This window comes from Salvelinus alpinus, chromosome 32 (genome assembly GCF_045679555.1).
Source record: "Salvelinus alpinus chromosome 32, SLU_Salpinus.1, whole genome shotgun sequence".
Lineage (NCBI taxonomy): Eukaryota > Metazoa > Chordata > Actinopteri > Salmoniformes > Salmonidae > Salvelinus > Salvelinus alpinus.
This window is the reverse complement of record NC_092117.1, coordinates 15420975-15446527: the sequence shown is the minus strand read 5'-3', so window position 1 is coordinate 15446527 and position 25553 is coordinate 15420975. Positions and strand designations below refer to the sequence as shown.

Genomic DNA, 25553 nt, shown 5'->3' with positions numbered 1-25553 from the left:
ATTTAAATTTGTTTTTAAACAAGATCAGCTTTAAAAAACATATTTATCAGTTTATTTTATCAATCTTGAGATACAATCAGTTATTTTCATCACTTCTTGTTTTTGTAACTTTTTATTTTATTTTATTTAACCTTTATTTAACTAAGTTAAGAACAGTTTAACTAAGTTAAGTCAGTTAAGAACAAATTCTTATTTACAATGATGGCCTACCAAAAGGCAAAAGGCCTCCTGCGGGACCAGGGGGTGGGATTAAAAATGAAATATAAATATAGGACAAAACACACATCAAGAAAAGAGAGACAACACAACACTACATAAAGAGAGACCTAAGACAACAACAGCATGTCAGCAACACATGTCAACACAGCATGGTAGCAACACAACATGACAACAACATGGTAGCAACACAAAACATGGTACAAACATTATTGGGCACAGACAACAGCACAAAGGGCAAGAAGGTAGAGACAACTGTTGTTGCTTTAAAAAAAAAATTAGGCTATCTTTATTATTTTAAAAATTGATTAATATCATACATTGTAAGTTCCATCACATTTACATTATATATATATATATATATATATATAATTATTATTATTATAAAAAAAAAAAAAATTAAGTCAAGAACTCCCATTGTTCACCCCCTCCTCCTTTCGTTTCGATGGTTCTTCTCCTTTTCATTTCCATTCTAATTTGTTTAAAAACTTATTCACCAGGTGTTGGAACTGGTTCGGTGAACAAAACCGAAAACCCGGAAAATAATTACATTTAGTTAGGGATACTATAGTTATCACATTTCACATTGGATTATTAACTACATAAAGGTAAGATGTGTTTTTAATTTGTGTGCCACTCTGCACACACAAGCTTGTTAGCTAGCTAGCTTCTCTGGTCCAACGTTAATCCAACTCTGAAATTCAAAGACATTCAAAGTTATTCCATAGAAGCTGCTCCTGCGTAGGTATAATTCTGTGGGCCTAATTCAGATAATGCATGTCATCACAAAATGCCCAGCTCTTCAAGCCAAGCCTCCTCTTTCACTCTCTCCCAACCTGCAAAAGGTTAGATGCATCTCGTGCTCTACACTTGTCTTTCCATCACGAATACAAACAACTCACTGAGCTACAGCTTGCCTGCTCCATAGCAAGCTGCCCTATCTGCACTGCATAATTCATGAAGTAATTTAATGTTGAGCTAAATGTTAAAAAAAACGATGATTTCAGAGGTTTAAAAAGGAACAGAAAGGAATGATATAAACAGGTATTTTGGGGGGTTTGAACCGGTTCAGAACATTATTTGGCTGGTCAGAACAGTGGAATGGATGGTTCTGTTCAGAACTAAACGACTGGAAAATAATTTTGGTTCCAACCCCTGGCCTTTACCTTTTATTTTCGGAGCATCAGTTAAAAAAATATTACTCTGATATTTTCACAAGAACATTATGAAACCTTAGCTCATGTCAACAAAACCTGACAGAGCTATTTTGAAACCAATCCACGCTAGAATTGTATTATCCCTCAACCTTAATGTACTGTACAAGTACAACTACTGCTGGGTAAATAATATTGATTCAGGTAAGTGGATCTACAGTTGATTCATTCTGACCCCCTGATGGCTTCAGAATTGCTCCAGTTGCTCATTATCCTCACTGTATAAATGGAAACCATCATGACAGATGAGCTGCTGCAATAATAGTTCTGACTGAGAGGGTGTCAACCTGACACCCTGGGAAAGCCAGGGGCATGTCTCCACTCCCGTTGCCCATTGAGGGGGCCTGCTGAGAGGGCAGGCTGGGCCAGGGGAGAGGGGGTCCTCTGGAGCAACAACCTGGTGTTGGGAATTGGGGTGTTGGCAGCCAATCAAAATAGGACATCTTCTGACACCGTCAGAGAGAGGTGAGGGAGAGGGGGAGGTAAAGGAAAATGGAGAGTGGGAGGGAGTTAGGGAGAGAGAAAGAGAGAGATGAGGTAGTAAAAAAGAGAGTGAGAGGTGGTGAGTGAGGGAGATGGGGGAGGAGAGGGAGAGACAGTACCATTAGGGTGGCCACATTAGTAAACAGAGACACGTTGCTGGTGCGAGAGTGAGTAACTGGACAGCTGTAACAAAAAACACAGCCCCCAAAACTGTACTCCCTGACCTCTCACTGGGTAAACAGAATCCCCTGAAGCACCACAGAGCCTCACAGCAGTAGGCTGTGGACTGACAGCGAAAACACCTCCCTGGTCAGGCAGACAACCACAGTACTGTAGTATCCACAGGTCTTTCCCTGTGAGAGTATGTGAACGATCGGGCTAGAACAACATAGAGGAGGTCCATGCTCTGGATCTGTATCTAAGAACCTGGAAGGCTCAGATATATATTCTTACAATATATGTCTATGTTTACGATTGTTGTAGTGTATGCATTCGCTATGTACACTGTTTACAACAGCCATGTCCTGAACAAAATAGAAAGAACATTTTTTACAAAGGATTGTGTAAGAAAACACAAGTCTACATAGAGATTTGTATAGAGATATAGATAAATCATAAACAACAGGTGTAGACTAACAATTAAATTCTTACTTACGGGCCCTTATCAACAATGCAGAGAGAAAGAAAATAGAGAAGTAATAGAAAAGTAAAATGCTGTTCCACCCATTATTATGAGCCTTCCTCCACTTATCAGCCTCCACTGCTATATACAAGGAGTACCAGTACAGAGTCAATGGGCAGGGGTACGAGGTAATTGAGGTAGATATGTACATATAATTAGGAATAAAGTGACAGATAGTAAACAGTAGCAGCAGCATATGTGATGAGTCAAAGAAGTTAGTGCAACAAGGGTCAATGCAGATAGTCCGGGTAGCTATTTGATGAACTGTTTAATTAACTATTTAGCAGTGTTATGGCTTGGGGGAAGAAGCTGTTCAGCGTTCTGTTGTTTGCAGACTTGGTGCATCGGTATTGCTTGCCGTGGTAGCAGAGAGAACAGCACTCACCTGACGGCTCTGATGACAGCCTTCAGTGGAGCTGATATGTCCTCCATGGTGACATCACAGTGGCATCCCCTGTCGTCGAACGTGTCATCATTCCCCATTCCTGTGTCCACTGAGATACAGAAAGAGGGGTGGTGTCAAATGTACTTGTCTCTTATACTGCCATAGCCCACTAGTCAGCTTCCAATTGGCTCTTTAAACCCCTCACCGTCGCATCTCTTCCCCCGGTCATAATTACAAAAGAGAACGCATTCTAAATTAAAGGTGTCCAAATAATTCTTCCTTCCTTACAGACTTCAGCTCCAAGCTGAAACTCCACAATATAATATTTCAAAATAAGTTTGTAGCTTTCCATTTTCTCCTCAAATGAAAATTGGATCTCTAGGAATGGTCAATAATTGTCCACTCAGCTTGTATGCGTGATGGGCGGAGGATGCATACATCATCTAGCCAACAATATGAGAGTACTCAGAGTTTCTCAGGTCATATTCATTTTTAATAGGATACGTGTCCTGAAGAGCACAGATAAAGAGCATAGATATACAGGGGAGAGGCGGGGTGACAGAAACAGGGAACTGCTCAGCCAAGCACTTCCCCCCTCTATTAGAAGGTTACATACAGCTTGAATTCTCTGTTACAGTAGAGGTTAATACACTGATTATACAAAACATTAAGAACACCTGCTCTTTCCATGACATAGACTGACCAAGTGGATCCAGGTGAAAGCGACGATCCCTTTTTGATGTCATTTGTTAAATCCACTTAAATAGTCAGGGGGCTGGAACATAATTAAAAATAATTTGTAGACTGCAAATTGACCTCAAGAAGGCCAAACAGATATGTTTGACTAAAACATGATAATTTCCAACCTTGCTTACATTTGTATACAATCACTTATCTCTCTATTATGCGTGGGAATAATTGGGAACAGATTTCATCAATTAAAATCAATTGGAGCTGATTTCCTGGTGTTGTTAGTATTTTATGTCCAACAATGAAAATTGAAAAAAAAGTTACAAAACAAATATGATTATTTTTTGCTCAGAAAACTTGGGGTGCCAAATAGGTACGGGGGCACCGTCGGTGGAGTAGAGACGCCAAGCAGCCCGGGGTACAAGGTGACACGTGCAGACAGACACAGACAGAAATTGCAACATGGTGAAGAGATGGGGTACACGTAATCATACACACACAGATAGAGGTGCAAAACACATACACAAACAGACATATACGGAGTATACAAAACATTAAGAACACCTGCTGTTTTCATGACAGACTGACCAGGTGAATCCAGCTGAAAGCTATGATGCCTTCTTGACGTCACTTGTTAAATCTAACTTCAATCAGTGTAGATGAAGGGGAGGAGACAGGTTAAAGACAATTGATTGTCTATGTGGAAGGATAACCAGTCAACCTGACACAACTGTTGGAGGCATTGGAGTCAACATGGGCCAGCACACTTTCGGCACCTTGTAGAGTTCATGCTCCGACGAATTGAGGCTGTTCTGAAGGCAAAAGTCGGGGGTGCAACTAAATATTAGGAAGGTGTTCGTAATGTTTGGTATATGGCAGTGGACTGGAACTCCACATGTCATGTTGGAGGATATTGCAACTTCTGTGGATTGTAAATCTTGACTCATTAATCTACCCTTGTGGGAAAAGAAGTGCATACCGTATACACACGTACGTACGCACGCATGCACACACATTCACGTAACCCCCCCCCCACACACACACACACACACACAGAGGCACACATCCTCTCCACTCACCTTCGGAGGGCGCGGTGCGTGATTGGCTCTTAAGGCGTAAGGAGGGTCTAAAGCGGGTGCGGTCATTGAAGCTCCAGCTCTTCTGCACCTTGGCAGGGCTGCTGCGCGTCTCAGCGCCCGCCACATTGTTGCCCGGGGAACAGCGCCGATCATTGTTGATGGACGTCTGGCGGCTCTTCATGCTCTGGCCGCGAGGGCTTGCCATACGTACCCGCTCCTTAAAGCTCAACTTAGTACTAAAGAGAGAGACAGAAAGACAGAGAGGAAGAGGGAGAGAGCGAGAGAGAGTGAGCAAAAGCGTCTTAGTATGCATTCCCCATGAGAGAGACAAATGTGTGCAGACAGAGTGTAGTCACAGTGTAGTGCAGTGTATTGTCCTTTTCGCAAACATTACAAACATGCTTACCTCACACACAATACACTAAGAGTACCCCATCTACTCTCTAAGACAGTGGTCCCTGGTCCCGAGGAGATATAGGGTGTGCAGGCTTTTGCTCCAGCCTAGCTGACTAAACTCCACGATTTACGAACAATGTTGTGTGTAATTGCAAGCTATTCTTTGGGTTCTGAAATCAGTTTATGATTAAAATGTTATGTGATGTCGGAGCTCCAATCCGCCCAACCTAGTCGACGCTCAACTCTATCGTAAATCGCAGAGTTGAGTTTAATCAGCTAACGCCAGCCCAGCACTGAAGGGGCTGAATCAGCTGGGCAGAAACAAAAGCCTAAACTCTTTGAAAAGAAGTTACTACCTAGAACCATAAAGGGTTATTCAATTGTCTCCATATGAGAACCCTCTGAAAAGCAATCTTTGGTTTCTAGTGGAACCCACCACTAATACAAGGTTAAACAGTGCCTTTGAAAAGTTCAGACCCTTTGACTTTTTCCAAATTTTGTTATGTTACAGCCTTAGAATAAGGTTGTAATGTAACAATCAATCTACACACAGTACCCCATAATGACAACACAAAAACCGTTTTTTTTTTTATTCTTGTAAATTTATTTAAAAATTGAAAACTGAAAATATTACATTTACATAAGTATTCAGACCCTTTACTCAGTAGTTTGTTGAAGCAGGTTTCAGGTTGGATGAGGAGCGTTGCTGCACAACTATTTTCAGGTCTCTCCATAGATTTTTGATTGGGTTCAAGTCCGGCATTGGCTGGGCCACACAAGGACATTCAGAAACTTGTCCCGAAGCCACTCCTGTGTAGTCTTGGCTATGTGCTTAGGGTCGTTGTCCTGTTGGAAGGTGAACCTTCGACCCAATCTGAGGTCCTGAGCAGGTTTTCATCAAGGATATTTTCATCGTTACCTCAAGCCTGACTAGTCTCCCAGTCCCTGCTGCTGAAAAACATCACCACAGCATGATGCTGCCACCACCATGCTTCACCGTAGGGATGGTGCCAGGTTTCCTCGAGATGTGACGCTTGGCATTAAGGCCAAATTGTTCAATCAGATCTTGTTTCTCCTGGTCTGAGAGTCTTCAGGTGCCTTTTGGCAAATTCCAAGTGGGCTGTCATATGCCTTTTACTGAGGAGTGGCTTCCGTCTGGTCACTCTACCAGAAAGGCCTGAGTGGTGGAGTGCTGCAGAGATGGTTGTACTTCTGGAAGGTTCTCTCATCTCCACAGGAACTCTGGAGCTCTATCAGAGTGAACATCGGTTCTTGGTCACCTCCCTGACCAAGGCCCATCTCCCAACGATTGCTCAGTTTTGCCGAGTGGCCAGATCTAGGAAGAGTCTTGATGGTTCCAAACTTCTTCCATTTAAGAATGATGGAGGCAACTGTGTTCTTGGGGACCTTCAATGCTGCAGATATTTTTTGGTACCCTTCCCTAGATCTGGGCCTCGACACGATCCTGTCTTGGAGCTCTACAGACAATTCCTTCTAACTCATGGCTTGGCTTTTGCTCTGACATGCACTGTCAACTTTGGGACCTTATATAGACAGGTGTGTGCCTTTCCAAATCATGTCCAATCATTTGAATTTACCACAGGTGGTCTCCAATCATGTTGTAGAAACATCTCAACGATGATCAATGGAAACAGGATGCACCTGAGCTCAATTTCGAATGTCATAGCAAAGGGTTTGAATACCTATGGAAATAAGGTATTTCTGTTTATTATTTTTAAATACATTTGCAAAAATGTTGCTTTGTCATTATGGGGTATTGTGTGTAGATTGATGAGGAAAAACATTTATTTAATACATTTTAGAACAAGGCTGTAACGTAACAAAACGTGGGAAATTGAAGGGGTCTGAATACTTTCCGATGGCACTGTATGTGGAACTATTTCACCACTAAAAGGATCTAAGTAGAACCCTTGCTATACCTGGAACCAAAAAGGGGTTTCCTATGGGGACAAACGAAGAACCCTTTTTTTCTAAGAGGGTAAACACCTTGTAGCTCTCCAGGACCTCTATAGTAGCTCTTGGGGACTACCGTTGTAGAGGTCAAAGGCAGTAGTATGACACTGATCAGTGTTCCAAGACAAAGACAATAACCAAGGAACACCGCAAGATTTACAATTTATACAGATGCATAGAAGCACTCTTCCTACTTATACTGTAAGCTAGTATCTCAGTATCTCTAGGACACTTAGACCTGTATTGTGCCAGTGAGCCTGTGCTTAGACATACTGTAGCTTTATAGATGGGTGGGAGATGCAGACAGCCTCTACCTGAGACACACCCTAACCCCTGCCGTGACAACAAGAGAAGCATGCAACGCTGTGAACCAATCAGATGGCGTGACAGCAGGCCCAATGGTCAGGCTTGATTCTTCAGGCACCAATGATCAGTGAGCAAACTCCCAGTTTCTGTGGAAACTTCAGGAGGGAATATTGCGCTCCAGTAACCATTAGGAAGTTATTCATGATAACAGGGACCTTCCCCACGCCTAGGTAAAGGAAGATGCATCAATGCCGTGTGGGATGAGTAGGGTCAAAGGTCAGTCGGGGTGGTGGTGACCATTTTTTATGAGGACATGCAGTGGCACCATGCAGCCAAGCCAAGAGACCTCAGCAGACAAATGGAGGTCTAGATGGACTGTAGATTTTATGGCGATGAAAGACTTTGTTAAGAGTTCTGATTTCTACACACAGAACTACTTCCGCTATATAAGGGGACCGGGATACAGTTATTTGGGGGTTGTGTCTGATAAGGTGGTCCAAGGGAGGTGGAGGTCGAAACCAACAGGCAACATGTAACAGGCAGCAGTCCCATTAGACAAGCAAAGGGCTAATACAATTATTTAATGGGGAGGGGGTAGGTGGCAGTTTTGGGGTTCTCTCATCATCCTCCATGCACCTGGCAGTTAGTCAGCATTCCCAGAGATCATGTGACCAGGGAGGAGAGGATGCTGGGTAGTGGGTACTTCCTAAATTTCCATGCGTAATACCTTCTGAAGCGCCTCCTATTACTATGACCCTTACTAGGGAGGTAGGGAGGAAGACAGATAGAGGAGGAAGGGGTTAAAACACCAAGGAGTGGGGAAGGGAGGGACGAGAGACATCTGTACGGTCAATACCGTCAGAAGCAGTGGAGGTTGCTGAGAGGAGAACAGTTCATAATAATGGCCTGAACGGAGCAAATGGAATGGCATCAAACACCTGGAAACCATGTGTTTAATGTATTGGATACCATTCCACTGATTCTGCTCCAGTCATTACCACCAGCCCGTTCTCCCCAATTAATGTGCCACCAACCTCCTGTGGTCAGAACTATAAACTGCCGATTATACAGTATATCTCGCATTCTATGGTCTGATTATATACAGTAGCTCACACACCTTTAGCTGTAGGAGTTGCAATACAAACCATGAGAGTCATTTATGGTGGTTGTGTCTTTACATTCTAGATAGTCAGAAGTCAGAAGTTGTGAAAAGAGCAGAATAAGCAGACACGCCCCAATTCTCATACTCTCACACATATAAACAGACCACCCACACAACACACACACACACACACACACACACACACACACACACACACACACACACACACACACACACACACACACACACAGTGTTTCGTTTTTTAGTGCCTGTTGAGTAAATAAGTCAGTTTTACCCAACTAATTTGCTACTGTAAAGCAATTACAACATTACCTAAGTTCTCAACCGTTGATGTGAGCGATGCTGAGGAAAAATCCTATTATACAACTAATTGTATAGTATACATTTTAGGGTATGAAAAGCTGGGCTATAATTATGATTTCAAAAGCTCTCGCCTAATTGACTAAACCACAACACAAGTTACTTGAGAAGCCAATGAAAGCATACAAAACCTCATGACTTCTAACAGCTTGGAGGATTAGCAGGGAATGACAGTTTGGTGTGTGTGTGTGTGTGTGTGTGTGTGTGTGTGTGTGTGTGTGTGTGTGTGTGTGTGTGTGTGTGTGTGTGTGTGTGTGTGTGTGTGTGTGTGTGTGTGTGTGTGTGTGTGTGTGTGTGTGTGTGTGTGTGTGTGTGTGCCTGCGCATGTGCTGTGCATATGTCTCTCAACATAAAGTCCAAATTTAGCTGCACTGGCATGACACGAGAAATCCACCGTTGCTAAAGTAGCCCTGTATTGTAAAAACAATAACCTGAAATCATACTTAAAGTCACAGATCTCTCTGTCTCTCCCTCCTCCTCTCCTTGTCTCTCGGCCTGCCGACCGAGACTGGTGTTTGACAAGTTAAATAAATACCCTTGGAATGGAAAACGCGCGTCATGGTGCAGACACGGTACAGACGCTGGTTTGCACATAACACACACATATCGTAGAAACACGCGCACACACACACACACACACACACACACACACACACACACACACACACACACACACACACACACACACACACACACACACACACACACACACACACACACACACACACACACACACACACACACACACACACACACACACACACACACACACACACACACACACACACACACACAGTAAGCAAAGAAACACACTCAGATACTCTCTCAAACACGGCAGAGACAGAGAAAAGTGGTACTCCAGTCATGGTGGAGTGGTACTCCAAGCCAGGAGCCAAGAGAGACCATGGTGCTCTGAGAGACAGAGGCTGCTACACTAGAGAGCCTTTTCTCAAACCAGGACGGCGACTTTCATAGCACTGTTGTTCCCCTCTGACCAGGGACTGATTCTGACCAGGGACACCAGGTGAGTGCTCTGGTCAAACAGTGACTTTCAAAACAATTTGAAAACAAGGGTTCAGTTTCAACACGTTTATCAACCAGCATAGGTCTTCTTTTTAGAGTGAATGTCTTTGAATGAACCATTGCGTGATGTGTGTAGAGGCGAGAGCTACAAACCTGCTAATCGTCTCACCCTGTTCTTTCCTTTAGGTGTTAGTGAGAAGAGAGGAGAGAGACAAGGGAAGAGATATCAGTCGTTAATGACAGAGTCTACAGGGTCTCCCTACACCACACACAGGGACAGAGAGATGAAGAAGTCAGCCAGCTTCATACTGTAACGTCCTCCCTGTGTGTATCGCATGCGAGACATGATGTCAGAAGACAAACCGTCAGCCATGAAGAACACGAACCACTACAGTCAAAGCCTTGTGCAAGACCAATTTTGTCAACTAGTTTACAGAACATTGCAGCAGGCATACATGCAAGCAATAGCTGTGTCACTCAACTGGGCTCGGAAAGCACCGGCAGACAGAGATAGAAGATAGAAAGGTGTGTGTCCCTGGGCAAAAACTGGTTGAATCAATGTTGTTTGCACGTCATTTCATCCCAAAAAGGATATGTGATGACATTGAATTAATGTGGATATTGGAGATATTTTGTGTTTATTTCACGTTGAATTCACATTAGTTGACAACTCAACCAAAGGGAATTCAAAGCTAGACGTTGAACTGACTTCTGTGCCCAGTGGGGTGTGTGTGTATTTGTGATTGAAAAAGCAGATGTTTGTGTTTGCGCCCACACTGGATGTAGATCTATAGGGTATGTATGTGTATGTTTGTGTGAGAAAGAGCGAGCGATAAAGCAGGTCATCCTGTGAATATTTCCAGGATCCTCTCATGTGTCCTTAAACACACCCTAAAATCTCCAGAGAAGACATGGATGTCTTCCTGGACAACATAAGCTGGAAAATGTTCATGTTTGTACACTTTGTTTTACTTTCAATGTTTAAATTAATTAATTGAAAGCAAAGTATTTGTGAGTTGGTTCTTTGTGTGTGGGCGCCTGGAAATATTGGAATATTTGATGACTGTGAGCCTTAAAAAAAAAAGTCCATATGAAAGTATTGTAACCATACAAGTATCAAATTATAATAACAGCAAAATAGCTATAGGAAGGAATGTCAAAAGGAGTTGACGAGCTGATTAAAACTCAATTAGGGAGAAATATCCACAAGAGACCAACCGCTAAAAAAGTAGAGCAGGAAATTGTGGAAAAAACTAGAGGAGCACAGAGACCAAATAGGAAGAGAGCAGAGCAGCAGCCGTACTTTAGTTGTTACCTACTTTGCAGGACTGCAGGTATGCAACGCCTTCAAATGAGGCTTCCAGGTAGCTATGGAAACCGAGTTCTCATCAGCAGCATAACTACGCCAGACACACTACGTGCAGAGTCAACAGAATACAAAAGAAAAATACAGAGAGAGAGAGACAGAGAGGGGAGGGAGAACGGGGGGATAATAAAAAATACAACAAGGCCAGTGGGAACGGAGGAGGGAGGAAGGGGGATTGGGGTAAGAAAGAAAGAAAGAGAAATAAAACAAAGAGAGTGATTAGTAAAACCGGTGGTGTCAAGGCATCATGGGGAGGGGGGGATACATGCCTGAAGGGGGAGTGGGCGCCCTGGTAGTGCTGCCACGTGGCACTGAGGTAGGTACGGGCACCGTCGGTGGAGTAGAGACGCCAAGCAGCCTGGGATATGAGGTGACACGCATAGAGAGACATACATAGACGGGAGCAATGGCAACATGGTGAGGAGATAGGGTACACGTAATCATACACACACGGATAGAGGTGCACAACACATACACAGACAGACACACATACAAAGAGTGTACAAAACATTAAGAACACCTGCTTTTCCACATGGATTCACCTGGTGAATCCAGGTAAAAGCTATGATCCCTTATTGATGTCACTTGTTAAATCTAACTTCAATCAGTGTCGATGAATGGGAGGGGACAGTTTAACAGAGGATTTTTAAGCCTTGACACAATTGAGACATGGATTGTGTATGTGTGCCACTCAGAGGCTGAATGGGCAAGACATTTAAGTGCCTTTGAACGGGGGTACGGTAGACGCACCAGTTTGTGTTGAGAACTGCATCGCTGCTGGATGTTTCACGGTCAACAGTTTCCTGTGTGTATCAAGAATGGTCCACCACCCAAAGAACATCCAGCAAACTTGACACAACTGTGGGAAGCATTGGAGTCAACATGGGCCAGCATATCTGTGGAACGCTTTTGCCATATTGGTCCATGCTTTGAGGCTGTTTTGAGGGCAAAAGGGGGGAAGGTGTTCCTAATGTTTTGTACACTCAGTGTATATACAAAGCGAAATACCAGGGGCTAACAAACAACAGAAATAACACATTCCTGCCGACTGCAGATGTAAGTCCATCTGTCGAGAGAAGATATCTGGTCAGATGAAGAAGTGTTGAGGTCCTTATCAACTCAGCCATACTATACAGAAATGATGAATAGAGCAAATGGAGTTGCTTGTTTGCGGGCCTTAAAGCGGTGGAAAAGGGGAGCTAAATTAAATACATGAATCAAACGAGTAGCCTAATCGGGTTTTTTCTGCTTGATGTTAAAATCTCTTGAAAAACAAGATCTGTGTGTGTTTTGGGTTTGTTTTTGAGTTCATTGTGTATGTTGCGTTGATGGGGTATTGTAATAGTCCAGGTCTTGTCTGATAGGATGAGCTATTGCGTAGAGGGAAATCCACCCTGGGCTCTAGTGGAAACAGCTCATAAATATCACCTCTGTATTTCCTTTGGACCGGAGAGAGTACAAAGAGTCTCAGCCACGATTAGGTATCGACTACACACAAACACACGCACGAACACACACACATACTGTACACACACGTGCATGTTTCTACACTCACGCATACACATACAGTACCAGTCAGAAGTTTGGACACAGCTACTCATTCAAGGGTTTTTCTTTATTTTGACTATTTTCTACATTGTAGAATAATAGTGAAGACATCAACACTATGAAATAACACATATGGAAACATGTGGTAACCAAAAAGTGTTAAACAAATCAAACAATATTTGATATTTGAGATTCTTCAAAGTAACCAGCCTTTGCCTTGATGGGAGCTTTGCACACTCTTGGCATTCTCTCAACCAGCTTCATGAGGTCGTCACCTGGAATGCATTTCAATTAACATGTGTGCCTTGTTAAAAGTTCATTTGTGGAATTTCTTTCCTTCTTTATGCATTTGAGCCAATCAGTTGAGTTGTGACAAGGTAGGAGTGGTGTACAAAAGATAGCCCTATTTGATAAAGCTGTCATCAAGGCAAAGGGTGGCTACTTTGAAGAATCTCAAATATAAAATGTATTTTAATTTGTTTAACACTTTTTTGGTTACTTCATGATTCCATATGTGTTCTTTCATAGTTTTGATGTCTTCACTATTATTATTGATTGGTACTGTATATAAACACACACACTCTGATACAAAGACACGTGGGCATGTTCACTTTCTCACACACACACACACACACACACACACACACACACACACACACACACACACACACACACACACACACACACACACACACACACACACACACACACACACACACACACACACACACACACACACACACACACACACACACACACACACACACACACACACACAGAGAACAGTTCAGTGGTAGCAGGTGGCACTGTAAATGGGGAAGACGGGATCATAGTAATGGTTAGAACAAAATTAATGGAATGATATCAAACACATCAAATACCTGGTTTTTCATGTGTTTGATACCATTCCATTCACTCCAATCCTTCCACCATTATCAGCCTTCCTCCCCTCACCAGCCTCCAATGGAACAGTTATAGCATGTCTGGTGATAAACTTGTTAGTGTGTGTTGTGTACCTGGATGAGGCTGGCTGCGGGGTTCCTCCTCTTCTCAAAGTGTTTTTGTCTGTGCTGCTCCTGTACCTTCAGGGCAAAGCCTGAGCCCAGGATACCCTGCACACACACATACACACGATGGACTGAATCTGGGGGTCTTGACACCACGTTTGGTGAATGAACTTCAAACTGTGTGTGTGTGTGTGTCTGTGTGGTTGTCTGTGTCTCACGGCAGGCAGGGCGAAGAAGGAGATCCCCATCAGAGCAAAGCCAGCTGAGATCAGACGACCCGTCCACGTCTGAGGAGTCTTGTCTCCGTAGCCGATGGTTGTCAGAGTGATCTAGACACACACATCATCATCACAGAGTTCAGAAGTCACAATACAATAGTTACACTGTAACTCCCACAGCCCCACAAGATGCACAGAGGTAAATTATTTACCCCTTTATTTAGGTAAATTCCATTTTCAATTCAGTCAATTCCTTCCTGAATAGAAAGATCCACCCTATAGAGCCCTCCTGGACTAGGTTTGAATAACACTGCACTTTTGTGTGTTGTGTATTTCAGTGACCTCCTTTCTCTCCCTGTCCCTGTCTCCCCTTGCACATCTAATAACCCAGTCTCCCCTGACAGACACTGTAAAGTACATTCATCAATTGGGTAATTTTAGCAGGTCTGAAGCAGTGGGCATTCATTGTTTGTGTCGACATTGTATAAAGTCTGGTAAGTGGTGCCTGGGAAAGGGAACGGGAGGTGTTTGAAGACCAGCCAAGCATGACCTTGTAGCTCTGTTATGCCACATGGTCATTAAAGGATAAGTTAGCTTTTTACAACCAAATTTGCATTTTTTTATGTAAATGTCATGTTAAGGGTCCAGATTTTAAAAAATGCGATTTCACTTGTTTTGGGAAACTTACCCCAACCATTAATTTCCTCATCCTCGTTGTGCAGTATGTGGTCTCTAAAAATGGGGTCTTTGAAAAAACATGCACGAATGCTTGAAAAACAACCAAATACGTTCTTTTAGAAATGGAAACGCTCTCAGTATAGTGATGCAGGTCTTTAGCTGTTGTATACATGAAATTGTGTCATTCCGAAATGTATCCGCAACGTTATTCCATTTTGTGAGGCCGTTTCCCCATATCCAGCTGTTCCATTCTCCGTGAAGCCTGTTGCTACAGGTAACTGCCAAAATAAAAGAAACACCAACATAAAGTGTCTTAATAGGGTGTTGGGTCCCCATGAGCCGCCAGAACAGCTTCAATGAGCCTTGGCATAGATTCTACAAGTGTCTGGAACTTCCTGTGTGGAAGCACCTGCTTTCAATATACTTTGTATCCCTCACTTACTCAAGTGTTTCCTTTATTTTGGCAGTTACATGTAGAAAGGACAGACCGGTATCTCTCAAGTCACAACACAATGCAATATAATGTTGCGGATAAAGTTCAGATTCACACAATTTCATGTGTACAACCTATAAAGACCTGCATCACTATACTGAGAGCTTTTCCATTTCTAAAAGGACGTATTTGGGTGTTTTTGGAGCCGTTGTTCATGTTTTTTCAGAGCCCCTGTACCGCACAACCAGGATGGTGAAAGGAGTCCTTGGTTGGGTGTACGTTTCTCTAAAACAAGTGAAATCGCATGTCTGGACCCTTCTATAATGTGCCATTTACATTTTTTGATTTTGTTGTAAACAAAATGATATCTTAAGGTCATATTATAGACTGGTGGGCAAGTCCAGTAATGATATTAAAGCTACTCTTTCTGTTTGTCTTTCAGAGATGGGCTGGTTAGGTTGTTTTCTTGTATCTGCTGATTAAACTTCAGTCCTGTGAATATCAATATGGGCTACATAGAAACATCTTGATCAAACTACAAATTATTGTGTGTATGTGAGGAGTGTGCACGTGTGTTTGTGTGGTGTATGCATGGGCCAGTGTGTGTGCATGTGTGTGCGTGTAGACTCACTGTGCCCCACCACAGAGCATCAGCATAGGTGGCAAAGTCTTTGTTGAACTCCTTCTCCACAAGATAGACCAGGAACGAAGAGAAGATAAGCACCAGGAACCCAATGTACCAAGCTGTCACCAACTCCTATAGGAAATCAATGTATTATTTGTGTCAACAAATACATCCAATCTCACTGTATTTGTTGTGTCAACCAGGTCCTAAATCCCTAAAGATCAAGTTGAGGTGACAGTGAAGGAAACATTCACTAGCAAGAAACCTTGAGAGGAACCAGACACTAGGGAGCTCAGCCTCCTATTTTTTGTAGGAAAACAGAGTACATAGACTGTTGTCCATGCCGAATTAGACTACAAACATGGTTGTACCTTACTGTGCGCGTAGACAACAGATCCCAGTAGTTTCCAGGTGCCCCCTCTGCGGTCCATGCGCACCATTCTCAGGATCTGCAGGAAGCGAAGGCTCCTCAATGCTGAGGTGGCAAAGATGTTACCTTGGCTACCCGCTGACACCACAGCAATGGAAGCTATGAGTACAATGATGTCTGGAAAGAGACAATGACAGATACATGGGAATGGGGAAAAGTCACCAAAACCAACTTCAATACTATAGTAGTATTTACAGTCTTGAAAACTTCCATTAGAGCCTACCGATAATGTATTGCAGTGTGTATGAATGACACACGTGATACTATCACACAAAGACGTAACTTTGTGTTGCATATTGGGGGGGGTCAGGGTCAATGGCTTCCTGGGTCAGGGTCAATGGCTTCCGGGGTCAACACCCTTCTATGGGGTTCCGGGGGCATATCCCTCATGAGATAAAAAAAATAATAATAGCTGTGAAATGAAGGGAAAATACATCCCAAAAGTTCCTGATAATTTTGTCATTATATCCCAACCACAACTGAAATAGCCTGCCAATAATTTCTGTATTACTTGAAACTGTTAGTCTAACTCTAACAGTTCAGAAAGTAACCACGTTTGGCAATTTGTTTGTAGAGTGACGGTGAGAAAGTCTGTTCTTGGGTTTGATTGAACATTTGCTACGTTGCGTAACAGCTTGTACTGAACAACACATTTCCCCAAAACGTTCTTCATTGTTCTTGAACAGACTTTGAGATAGCCTACGTTTGCTCACTTTGGTGGGTGTGGCAGGATGTGGCTTGAAGTAGATGTCTTCACGGATCCAACAGACAGGAAATTCCGAGATCCGATCCGGGACCCGAGCGGGTCCTACATTTTAAGTTTTGTCTCCGATCTTGGTCGGTTCTGATATAATTGGCACGTGTCTCGGGTCTGATATAATTGGCACGGGTCTCGAGTATGTGCAAATAAAATGTATTTACCGACTGAACCCGATTAGACCTGTCCTCTGTTAATTTAATGTGTGAGGTGATTAGAATTGCTAGAGCTTTTAATCTGTGTCAGCTAATTGCAACTCATTAAAACGTATTGCTTATGTCCCGCTAAAACTGGTTCCGGCTGCTCACCTCACATGCGCTTGCTTCAGAGGAGAGAGAGAGAGAGAGAGAGAGAGAGAGAGAGTGAGAGAGTGAGAGAGTGAGTGAGAGGAGCATTGGTCCAGGCTACTATTGATTATGAAGAAGGAGGCCTTTTCATTGAAGGAAAACAAAAGTTAGACGAGAAAGAGTATAGTGAAAAGATGCCGACAAGGGGACAATACTGCCGTGGACAAAGATGAAAAGAACGTTGGCACAGGTAAATGTACTGTGTGACGCAACTCGCTATCCAGGTTTGATGCAATTTTAGAATTGATCATGTTTATTCGATTTTTTTTAAATTATTATTATTGTATATCATTGTTATTATTGTATGGCTATTTATCAATCTAAAAAAGAAAAAGTGTTTTGTTTCATTTTGTTAAGACATTTTCGTTGGCTAAAGTAAGTTTGAGCTGCCTTTTTAATTTTGTGCCCTTTGTCATTAGCCTATTGCTGCCATTTGTTGATTAAGCACCCGCTTTTCTTGGTAATTGCTTCACACTTGTGAAGGTTTAAACCAGTTCTTTAAATATGCAACAAGTGTTGTTTCACTCTGCCATTTTCTTTGGCCAAATTAAGTTCCAATTGTAATGTTGTGTTTGCCGCAATATAATAGAAATTACCAGTAGGCCTATATCTACTCACACTCAAACCATTAAGAGGAAAAAACTAAGACGTCGAGATGCAAAACTTAATTTAATGCTGCAATATAATAACCTGTTTGTATTTTCTGTATAAACAATGACGTGCCTTCCTTATGATATCCCCTAATAAAGGGAAACTTTTGTTATTATTAGGCTGAGCTACTGCAAGCCTATGAAGGCAGTGCGCACTGGCACTCCAACTGGCTCTGACAGTTGAACTTGAGGTGAGGAACAATGTTTTAGGACTACCAGAGTTACTCCTTTAATCTAACAATATAAAGCTTATCTTTATTAAAAAAATATTCAGATCGAAAATGTAAAACTTGGCCTCTTTCTGTGCTCTGTATACCGTGCTTTCGTAAAGTATTCAGACCCCTTCCCCTTTTCCACATTTTGTTACGTTACAGCCTTGTTCTAAAATGTATTAAATAGTTTTAATTTCAACATCAATGTACACGCAATAGCCAACAATGAGAAAGAAAAAACTGGCTTTTAGAAATGTTAGCAAATGTATATATATATATATATATATATATATATATATATATATATATAGTTGAAGTCGAAAGTTTACATACACCTTAGCCAAATACATTTAAACTCTGTTTTTCACAATTCCTGACATTTAATCCTAGTAAACATTCCCTGTTTTAGGTCAGTTAGGATCGCCACTTTATTTTAAGAATGTGAAATGTCAGAATAACACCAGAGAGAATGATTTATTTCATATTTTATTTCTTTCATCACATTCCCAGTGGGTCAGAAGTTTACATACACTCAATTAGTATTTGGTAGCATTTCCTTTAAATTGTTTAACTTGGGTCAAACGTTTTAGGTAGCCTTCCACAAGATTCCCACAATAAGTTGGGTGAATTTTGGCCCATTCCTCCTGACAGAACTGGTGTACCCGAGTCAGGTTTGTGGGCCTCCTTGCTTGCACACGCTTCTTCAGTTCTGCCCACAAATGTTCTATAGGATTGAGGTCAGGGCTTTGTGATGGCCACTCCAATACCTTGACTTTGTTGTCCCTAAGCCATTTTGCCACAACTTTGGAAGTATGCTTGGGGTCATTGTCCATTTGGAAGACCCATTTGCGACCAAGCTTTAACTTCCTGACTGATGTCTTGAGATGTTGCTTCAATATATCCATCAAATTTTCCATCATCATGATGCCATCTATTTTGTGAAGTGCACCAGTCCCTCCTGCAGCAAAGCACCCCCACAACATGATGCTGCCACCCCCGTGCTTCACGGTTGGGAGGGTGTTCTTTGGCTTGCAAGCCTTATGGCCAACCAGTTCTATTTTTGTTTCATCAGACCAGAGGACATTTCTCCAAAAAGTATTATCTTTGTCCCCATGTGCAGTTGCAAACCATAGTCCAGCTTTTTTTATGGCGGTTTTGGAGCAGTGGCTTCTTCCTTGCTGAGCAGCCTTTCAGGTTATGTCGATATAGGACTCGTTTTACTGTGGATATAGATACTTTTGTACCTGTTTCCTCCAGCATCTTCACAAGGTCCTTTGCTGTTGTTCTGGGATGGATTTGCACTTTTCGAACCAAAGTATGTTCATCTCCAGGAGACAGAACGCGTCTCCTTCCTGAGCGATATGATGGCTGCGTGGTCCCGTGGTGTTTATACTTGCGTACTATTGTTTGTACAGATGCACGTGGTACCTTCAGGCGTTTGGAAATTGCTCCCAAGGATGAACCAGACTTGTGGAGATCTACCATCTTTTTTCTGAGGCCTTGGCTGATTTCTTTTGATTTTCCCATGATGTCAAGCAAAGAGGCACTGAGTTTGAAGGTAGGCCTTGAAATACATCCACAGGTACACCTCCAATTGACTCAAATTATGTCAATTAGCTTATCAGAGGCTTCTAAAGCCATGACATAATTTTCTGGAATTTTCCAAGCTGTTTAAAGGCACAGTCAACTTCGCGTATGTTAACTGTTGACCCCCTGGAATTGTGATACAGTGAATAAACAATTGTAAACAATTTTTGGGAAAATTATTTGTGTCATGCACAAAGTAGATGTCCTAACCGACTTGCCAAAACTACAGTTTGTTAACAAGAAATTTGTGGAGTGGTTGTAAAACGAGTTTTAATGACTCCAACCTAAGTGTATGTAAACTTCCGACTTCAACTGTATATATATATATGCTATTTTTACATAAGTAATCAGACCCTTTGCTATGAGACTCGAAATTGAGCACAGGTGCATCCTGTTTCCATTGACCATTCTTGAGATGTTTCTTCAACTTGATTGGAGTCCATCTGTGGTAAATTCAATTGATTGGACATGATTTGGAAACACCTGTCTATATAAGGTCCCACAGTTGACAGTGCATGTCAGAGCAAAAACCAAGCCATGAGGTTGAAGGACTTGTACGAAGAGTTCCAATACAGGGGGCCTCCCGAGTGGCGCAGTGGTCTAAGGCACTGCATCGCAGAGCTATCTGTACCACTAGAGATTCTGGGTTCGAGTCCAAGCTCTGTCGCAGCCGGCCGCAACCGGGAGACCCTTGGGGAGGCGCACAATTGGCCCAGCGCCGTCTGGGTTAGGGGAGGGTTTGGCTGGCAGGGATGTCCTTGTCCCATCGCACACTAGCGACTCCTGTGGCGGGGGGACGCTGTGCACGCTGACACGGTCACCAGGTGTACAGTGTTTCCTCCAACACTTTGGTGCGGCTGGCTTCCTGGTTAAGTGGGCATTGTGTCAAGAAGCAGTGCGGCTTGGTTGGGTTGTGTTTCAAAGGACGCATGGTCCTCAAACTTCGCCTCTCCCGAGTCCGTACGGGAGTTGCAGCGATGAGACAAGACTGTAACTATCAATTGGATACCATGACATTGGGGAAAAGAGTTCCATTACAGGATTGTGTCGAGGCATTGAAGGTCCCCAAGAACACAGTGGCGTCCATCATTTTTAAATGGAAGAAGTTTGGAATCTTCCTAGAGCTGGCCGCCCAGCCAAACTTAGCAGTTGTGGAAGAAGGGCTTTAGTCAGGTACGTGAACAAGAATCCAATTGTAACTCTGACAAGAGCTCCAGAGTTCCTCTGTGGAGATGGGAGAACAGAGAGATCCTTGATGAAAACCTTCTCCAGAGCTCTCAGGACCTCAGACTGGGCGAAGGTTTACCTTCTAACAGGACAAAGACCCTAAGCACACAGTCAAGACAACCCAGGAGTGGCTTTGGGACAAGTCTCTGAATGTCCTTGAGTGGCCCAGCCAAAGCCCAGACTTGAACCTGATCGAATATCTCTGGAGAGACCTGAAAATAGCTGTGCGGCGAAGCTCCCCATCCAACCTGACAGAGCTTTAGAGGATCTTCAGAGAAGAATGGGAGAAACTTGTAGTCAAGCTTGTAGCGTCATACCCAAGAAGAACCGAGGCTTTAATCGCTGCCAAAGGTGCTTCAACAAAGTCCTGAGTAAAGGGTCTGAATACTTATGTAAATGTGATATTTCATTTTTTTTATATATACATATATATATATACATTTGCAAAAATCGATTTGTCATTATCGGGTATTGTGTGTAGATTGATGAGGAAAAGATGGAATTTAATGCATTTTAGAAAAAGGCTGTAACGTAACAAAATGTTGAAAAAGTAAAGGGGTCTGAATACTTTCCGAAATGCACTGTATCTGCAGTAGAAGCCTACTGACAAGGATTTTTTTAAATGATGTCGGTGTCGGGAACATGATTCTGAATACGCTACACATCGAATCAGAACAAGTCGTTTTTTGTAATTTGTTATCGCCAGTTTTTAAGGACACGTAACTGTGGAACATTTGGTCAATTTCGCTAATTTGTTGATGGTGCTGGAAGTGCCCAGTCGGATATTTCCTTTTCGCTCTCTTTCTACTCTCAAATCTGAACGGGTCTCTCGGATCCGAACTGGCACGGGTCTGTTTGCGTCTATTTTTAAACTTGCCTTTTCGGAACAGGTCTGATTGTCCTCGGGTCCATTTGGAACGGCTCAGTTTTTTTGGGACCCGTTAAGACCTCTAGCTTGAAGAAATTAGTGACGTATTTGAAGGGCAGCAGTGCATTTTGAACAACCCAACCCAACACCTCCCTGTTTTTTAACTGGTTGTTCAGAACAGTACCGTTTCCATTTAATTGAATGTTGCAATAATTTTTTTCAAACTGAACTCAGCCCTGGTGACTTTGCTATAAATAAATAGGCTGAAGCATGCCCATCTGTATTTGTGCTAATCATTAGCTAGATCAGTGCTTCCCAAACTTTTTCAGTCATGGGCCCCCTTTTATCATGGGGGAACATCCTATCATGAAACGGGGACACCTTTTACTCATCAAGAAACAGTGCATACAAACACCAGTATCTGGTTTCTCTAGCAAATTTAAATCAATAAGAACATTTTTATAAAGGAGAAATAAACCAGTTTACTGTTGCAAGGGGTGAGCCAATTATTTTGTAGGTTTTCTCATTTGAAATAAAATATAATGGGGATTTTGGAAGTATTCTTAGGGTGATTATTAGGTTGCATAAACATGATGAGTGCTCTCCCCCGTCAATGTTGGTCCTTCACATTTGTTTTCTAAACATAAATAGGTTGCTGCTGCTGCTGGTTAGAGTCTGTGAGACAGGCAGGCTGCCTCTGACTGGGGAGAGAAACAGGCTCGCTTGAAACTACTGGTTTCAGAGAAACAGCCCTTCTCTAATTCTGTAGCCTACTAGAAACCAGTTGTTTCAACGTTTATAATACTACCAAAGTTGTCTTTGAACTCACTAAATTGAGCCCAATATAACCATTAGCAGTTATTCATCGAATTTCGCACTCTTCACCTAGCAATAGAAACCTTCTCCATTTAAAAAATGGTATATATTTATTCATGCTTAAGAATTTACCATGTTAAATGTGACTGTACTTCTTTGCTTCTTACAAGTTAGCTCACAGAATTAAGGGTTTTATTAAGAAGAGAGAAGAGAGAGAGAGAAAGAGAGAAGCTATTGCTCCATTCTCCTTACAAGCATTGCGCAACTTTCTTTCCCTTCACAAACCACGGCCTCTGAGGACCAGGCCAAACCAAGCATAATTGGCGGCGAGGGGATCCAATCATAAAATTAGGAATTGATTAGTACTGTGTAGTGTAAAGCCACAGAAAGCCAGTAGCTACGGTGGGAAAATAATTTCCAATACATCAAATTTATCATGGTATATTATCGGGAGGGTCAAATTGACTGTTGATGCCCAACACCAGAGAGAGGGCCAGAGGCCTCAACTGTGTTGATCTGGAGCGCTAGGACTGGTTAAGAAAATAGACACGTGTACTGGAGGAGTCAACACGGGGATCTAAAGTACCTAGTATTCACTTTCACATGATCAGAGGAGAAAGGGAAGATTATAAGAGAGAGAGTGAGAATAAGAGGGGCAAAGAGGGTTTACACAAACCCACATACTTAGGGCCATCACAGCCAGGATCCTGAAGCATACAAACCACTATTGCTCCTACAGTAAACCACGATAATATTGTGCTTCACTCAAATTCACATCAATCACATTTCAGCAAACACATTTCAAACTCTGAAACCAACCTTGGATGGTTTTAGTCTTCTCTATTGAAAGAAGACATAGATTGTGATCTAGGTTTTTGGAAACTGTGTTTATCCTTTCTTTTATGAGAACTCAATGCCAGCTTCTGTTCTCCCTGTTTGTGTATTTAAGTGCATTATCTTTCAATCAGAAATCAGCCTTGTTGAAGATCTCTTGGTGGAGTGATAGGGCCTTTGCAGTGCAGCACACACACCGATACAAAAATATACAGTGCCTTCGGAAAGTATTCAGACCTCTTGACTTTTTCCACATTTTGTTACGTTACAACCTTATTCTAAAATTGATTAAATTCAAAATGTTCCTCGTCAATCTACACACAATACCCTATAATGACTAAATGAAAACAGGTTTTTATAAATGTTAGCAAATTTATTAAAAATAAAAAACAGAAATACTTAATTTACATCAGTATCCAGACCTTTTGCTATGAGACTCAAAATTGAGCTCGGGTGCATCCTGTTTCCATTGATCATCCTTGAGATGCTTCTACAACTTGATTGTAGTCCACCTGTGGTAAATTCAATTGATTGGGCATGATTTGGAAAGGCACACACCTGTCTATATAAGGTCCCACAGTTGACAGTGCATGTCAGAGTAAAAACCAAGCCATGAGGTCAAAATAATAGTCAGTAGAGCTCAGAGACAGGATTGTGTCGAGGCACAGATTTGGAGAAGGGTACAAAAATGTTTTTGCAGCATTGAACGTCCTCAAGAACACAGTGCCCTCCATTATTGTTAAATGGAATAAGTGTGGGAGATGGAAGAAACTTCCAGAAGGACAATCATCTCTGCAGCAATCCAACAATCAGGCCTTTATGGTAGAGTGGCCTGATGGAAGCCACTCCTCAGTAAAAAGCACATGTCAGCCCACTTGGAGTTTGCCAAAAGGCACCTAAAGGACTCTCAGACCATGAGAAACAAGATTCTCTGGTCTGATGAAACCAAGATTGATCTCTTTGGCCTGAATGCCAAGTGTCATGTCTGGAGGAAACCTGGCACTATCCCTAAGGTAAAGTATTGTGGTGACAGCATCATGCTGTGCGGATGTTTTTCAGCGGCAGGGACTGGGAGACTAGTTAGGATCGAGGGAAAGATGAACAGAGCAAAGTACAGGGAGATCCTTGATGAAAACCTGCTCTAGAGTGCTCAGGACCTCAGATTGGGGCGAATGTTTACCTTCCAACAGGACAACGACCCTAAGCAGCCAAGACAACGCAGAAGTGGCTTCTCGTCTGAAAGTCCTTGAGTGGCCCAGCCAGAGCCTGGCCTTGAACCCGATTGAACATCTCTGGAGAGACCTGAAAATAGCTGTGCAGAGACGCTCCTCATCCAACCTGACAGAGCTTGAGAGGATCTGCAGAGAAGAATGGGAGAAACTCCCCAAATACAGGTGTGCCAAGCTTGTAGCATCATACCTAAGATTCGAGGTTGTAATCGCTGCCAAAAGTGCTTCATCAAAGTACTGAGTGAAGGGTCTGAATACTTATGTAAATGTGATATTTCATTGTTTTTTATATATACATTTGCAAAAATGTATAAAAACCTGCTTTTGCTTGCTCATTATGGGGTATTGTGTGTAGATTGATGAGGATTTAAAAAATAAAAAATAAATCACAATAAGGCTGTAATGTAACAAAATGTGGAAAAAGTCAATGGGTCTGAATACTTTCCTAATGCAATGTATATACACATTTCACTAGATTTAGTGTCACGTAAAATGTATTTGAAATGCATGCATATACATTTGCATCTTTGCTCAATGCATGTAAAGCCTGACAATATTCCAGAAATGCATGGCTATGACATCTAGTCTACAGGGTGGCCAAAGTGCTTCCTAATGAGGTTTCTTAAATGACTCTTTAGGTATTGATCAATGGAGATAATATTTGGGGCCACCAAGGCAAAACTTTGGCGGTGATATAATTGAAATTGTGATGAGTAAAAAAATATCTTGATTTCACCTAATTCACACCCAAACATGTATTGTTAAAACATTTCTAGCCTGTCTATATATG

General features: G+C 42.3%; 1 protein-coding gene across 2 annotated transcripts in view; it reads right to left on the bottom strand.

The window, feature by feature from the left end:
* LOC139562682 (potassium voltage-gated channel subfamily KQT member 5-like) overlaps positions 1-25553 on the bottom strand; it is a 116030-nt gene that overhangs the window by 16121 nt on the left and 74356 nt on the right. Inside the window, exons 4-11 of one of the 2 annotated variants that reach the window (XM_071380582.1) lie at positions 16178-16353; positions 15813-15938; positions 14071-14181; positions 13862-13957; positions 11251-11345; positions 10085-10111; positions 4750-4985; positions 2981-3089 (exon numbers count right to left, since the gene is read on the bottom strand). In XM_071380582.1, the coding sequence (XP_071236683.1) occupies positions 2981-3089; positions 4750-4985; positions 10085-10111; positions 11251-11345; positions 13862-13957; positions 14071-14181; positions 15813-15938; positions 16178-16353 (976 nt within the window). The remainder of the gene's footprint in view (positions 1-2980; positions 3090-4749; positions 4986-10084; positions 10112-11250; positions 11346-13861; positions 13958-14070; positions 14182-15812; positions 15939-16177; positions 16354-25553) is intronic. The other variant, XM_071380583.1, reaches the window with a different exon arrangement.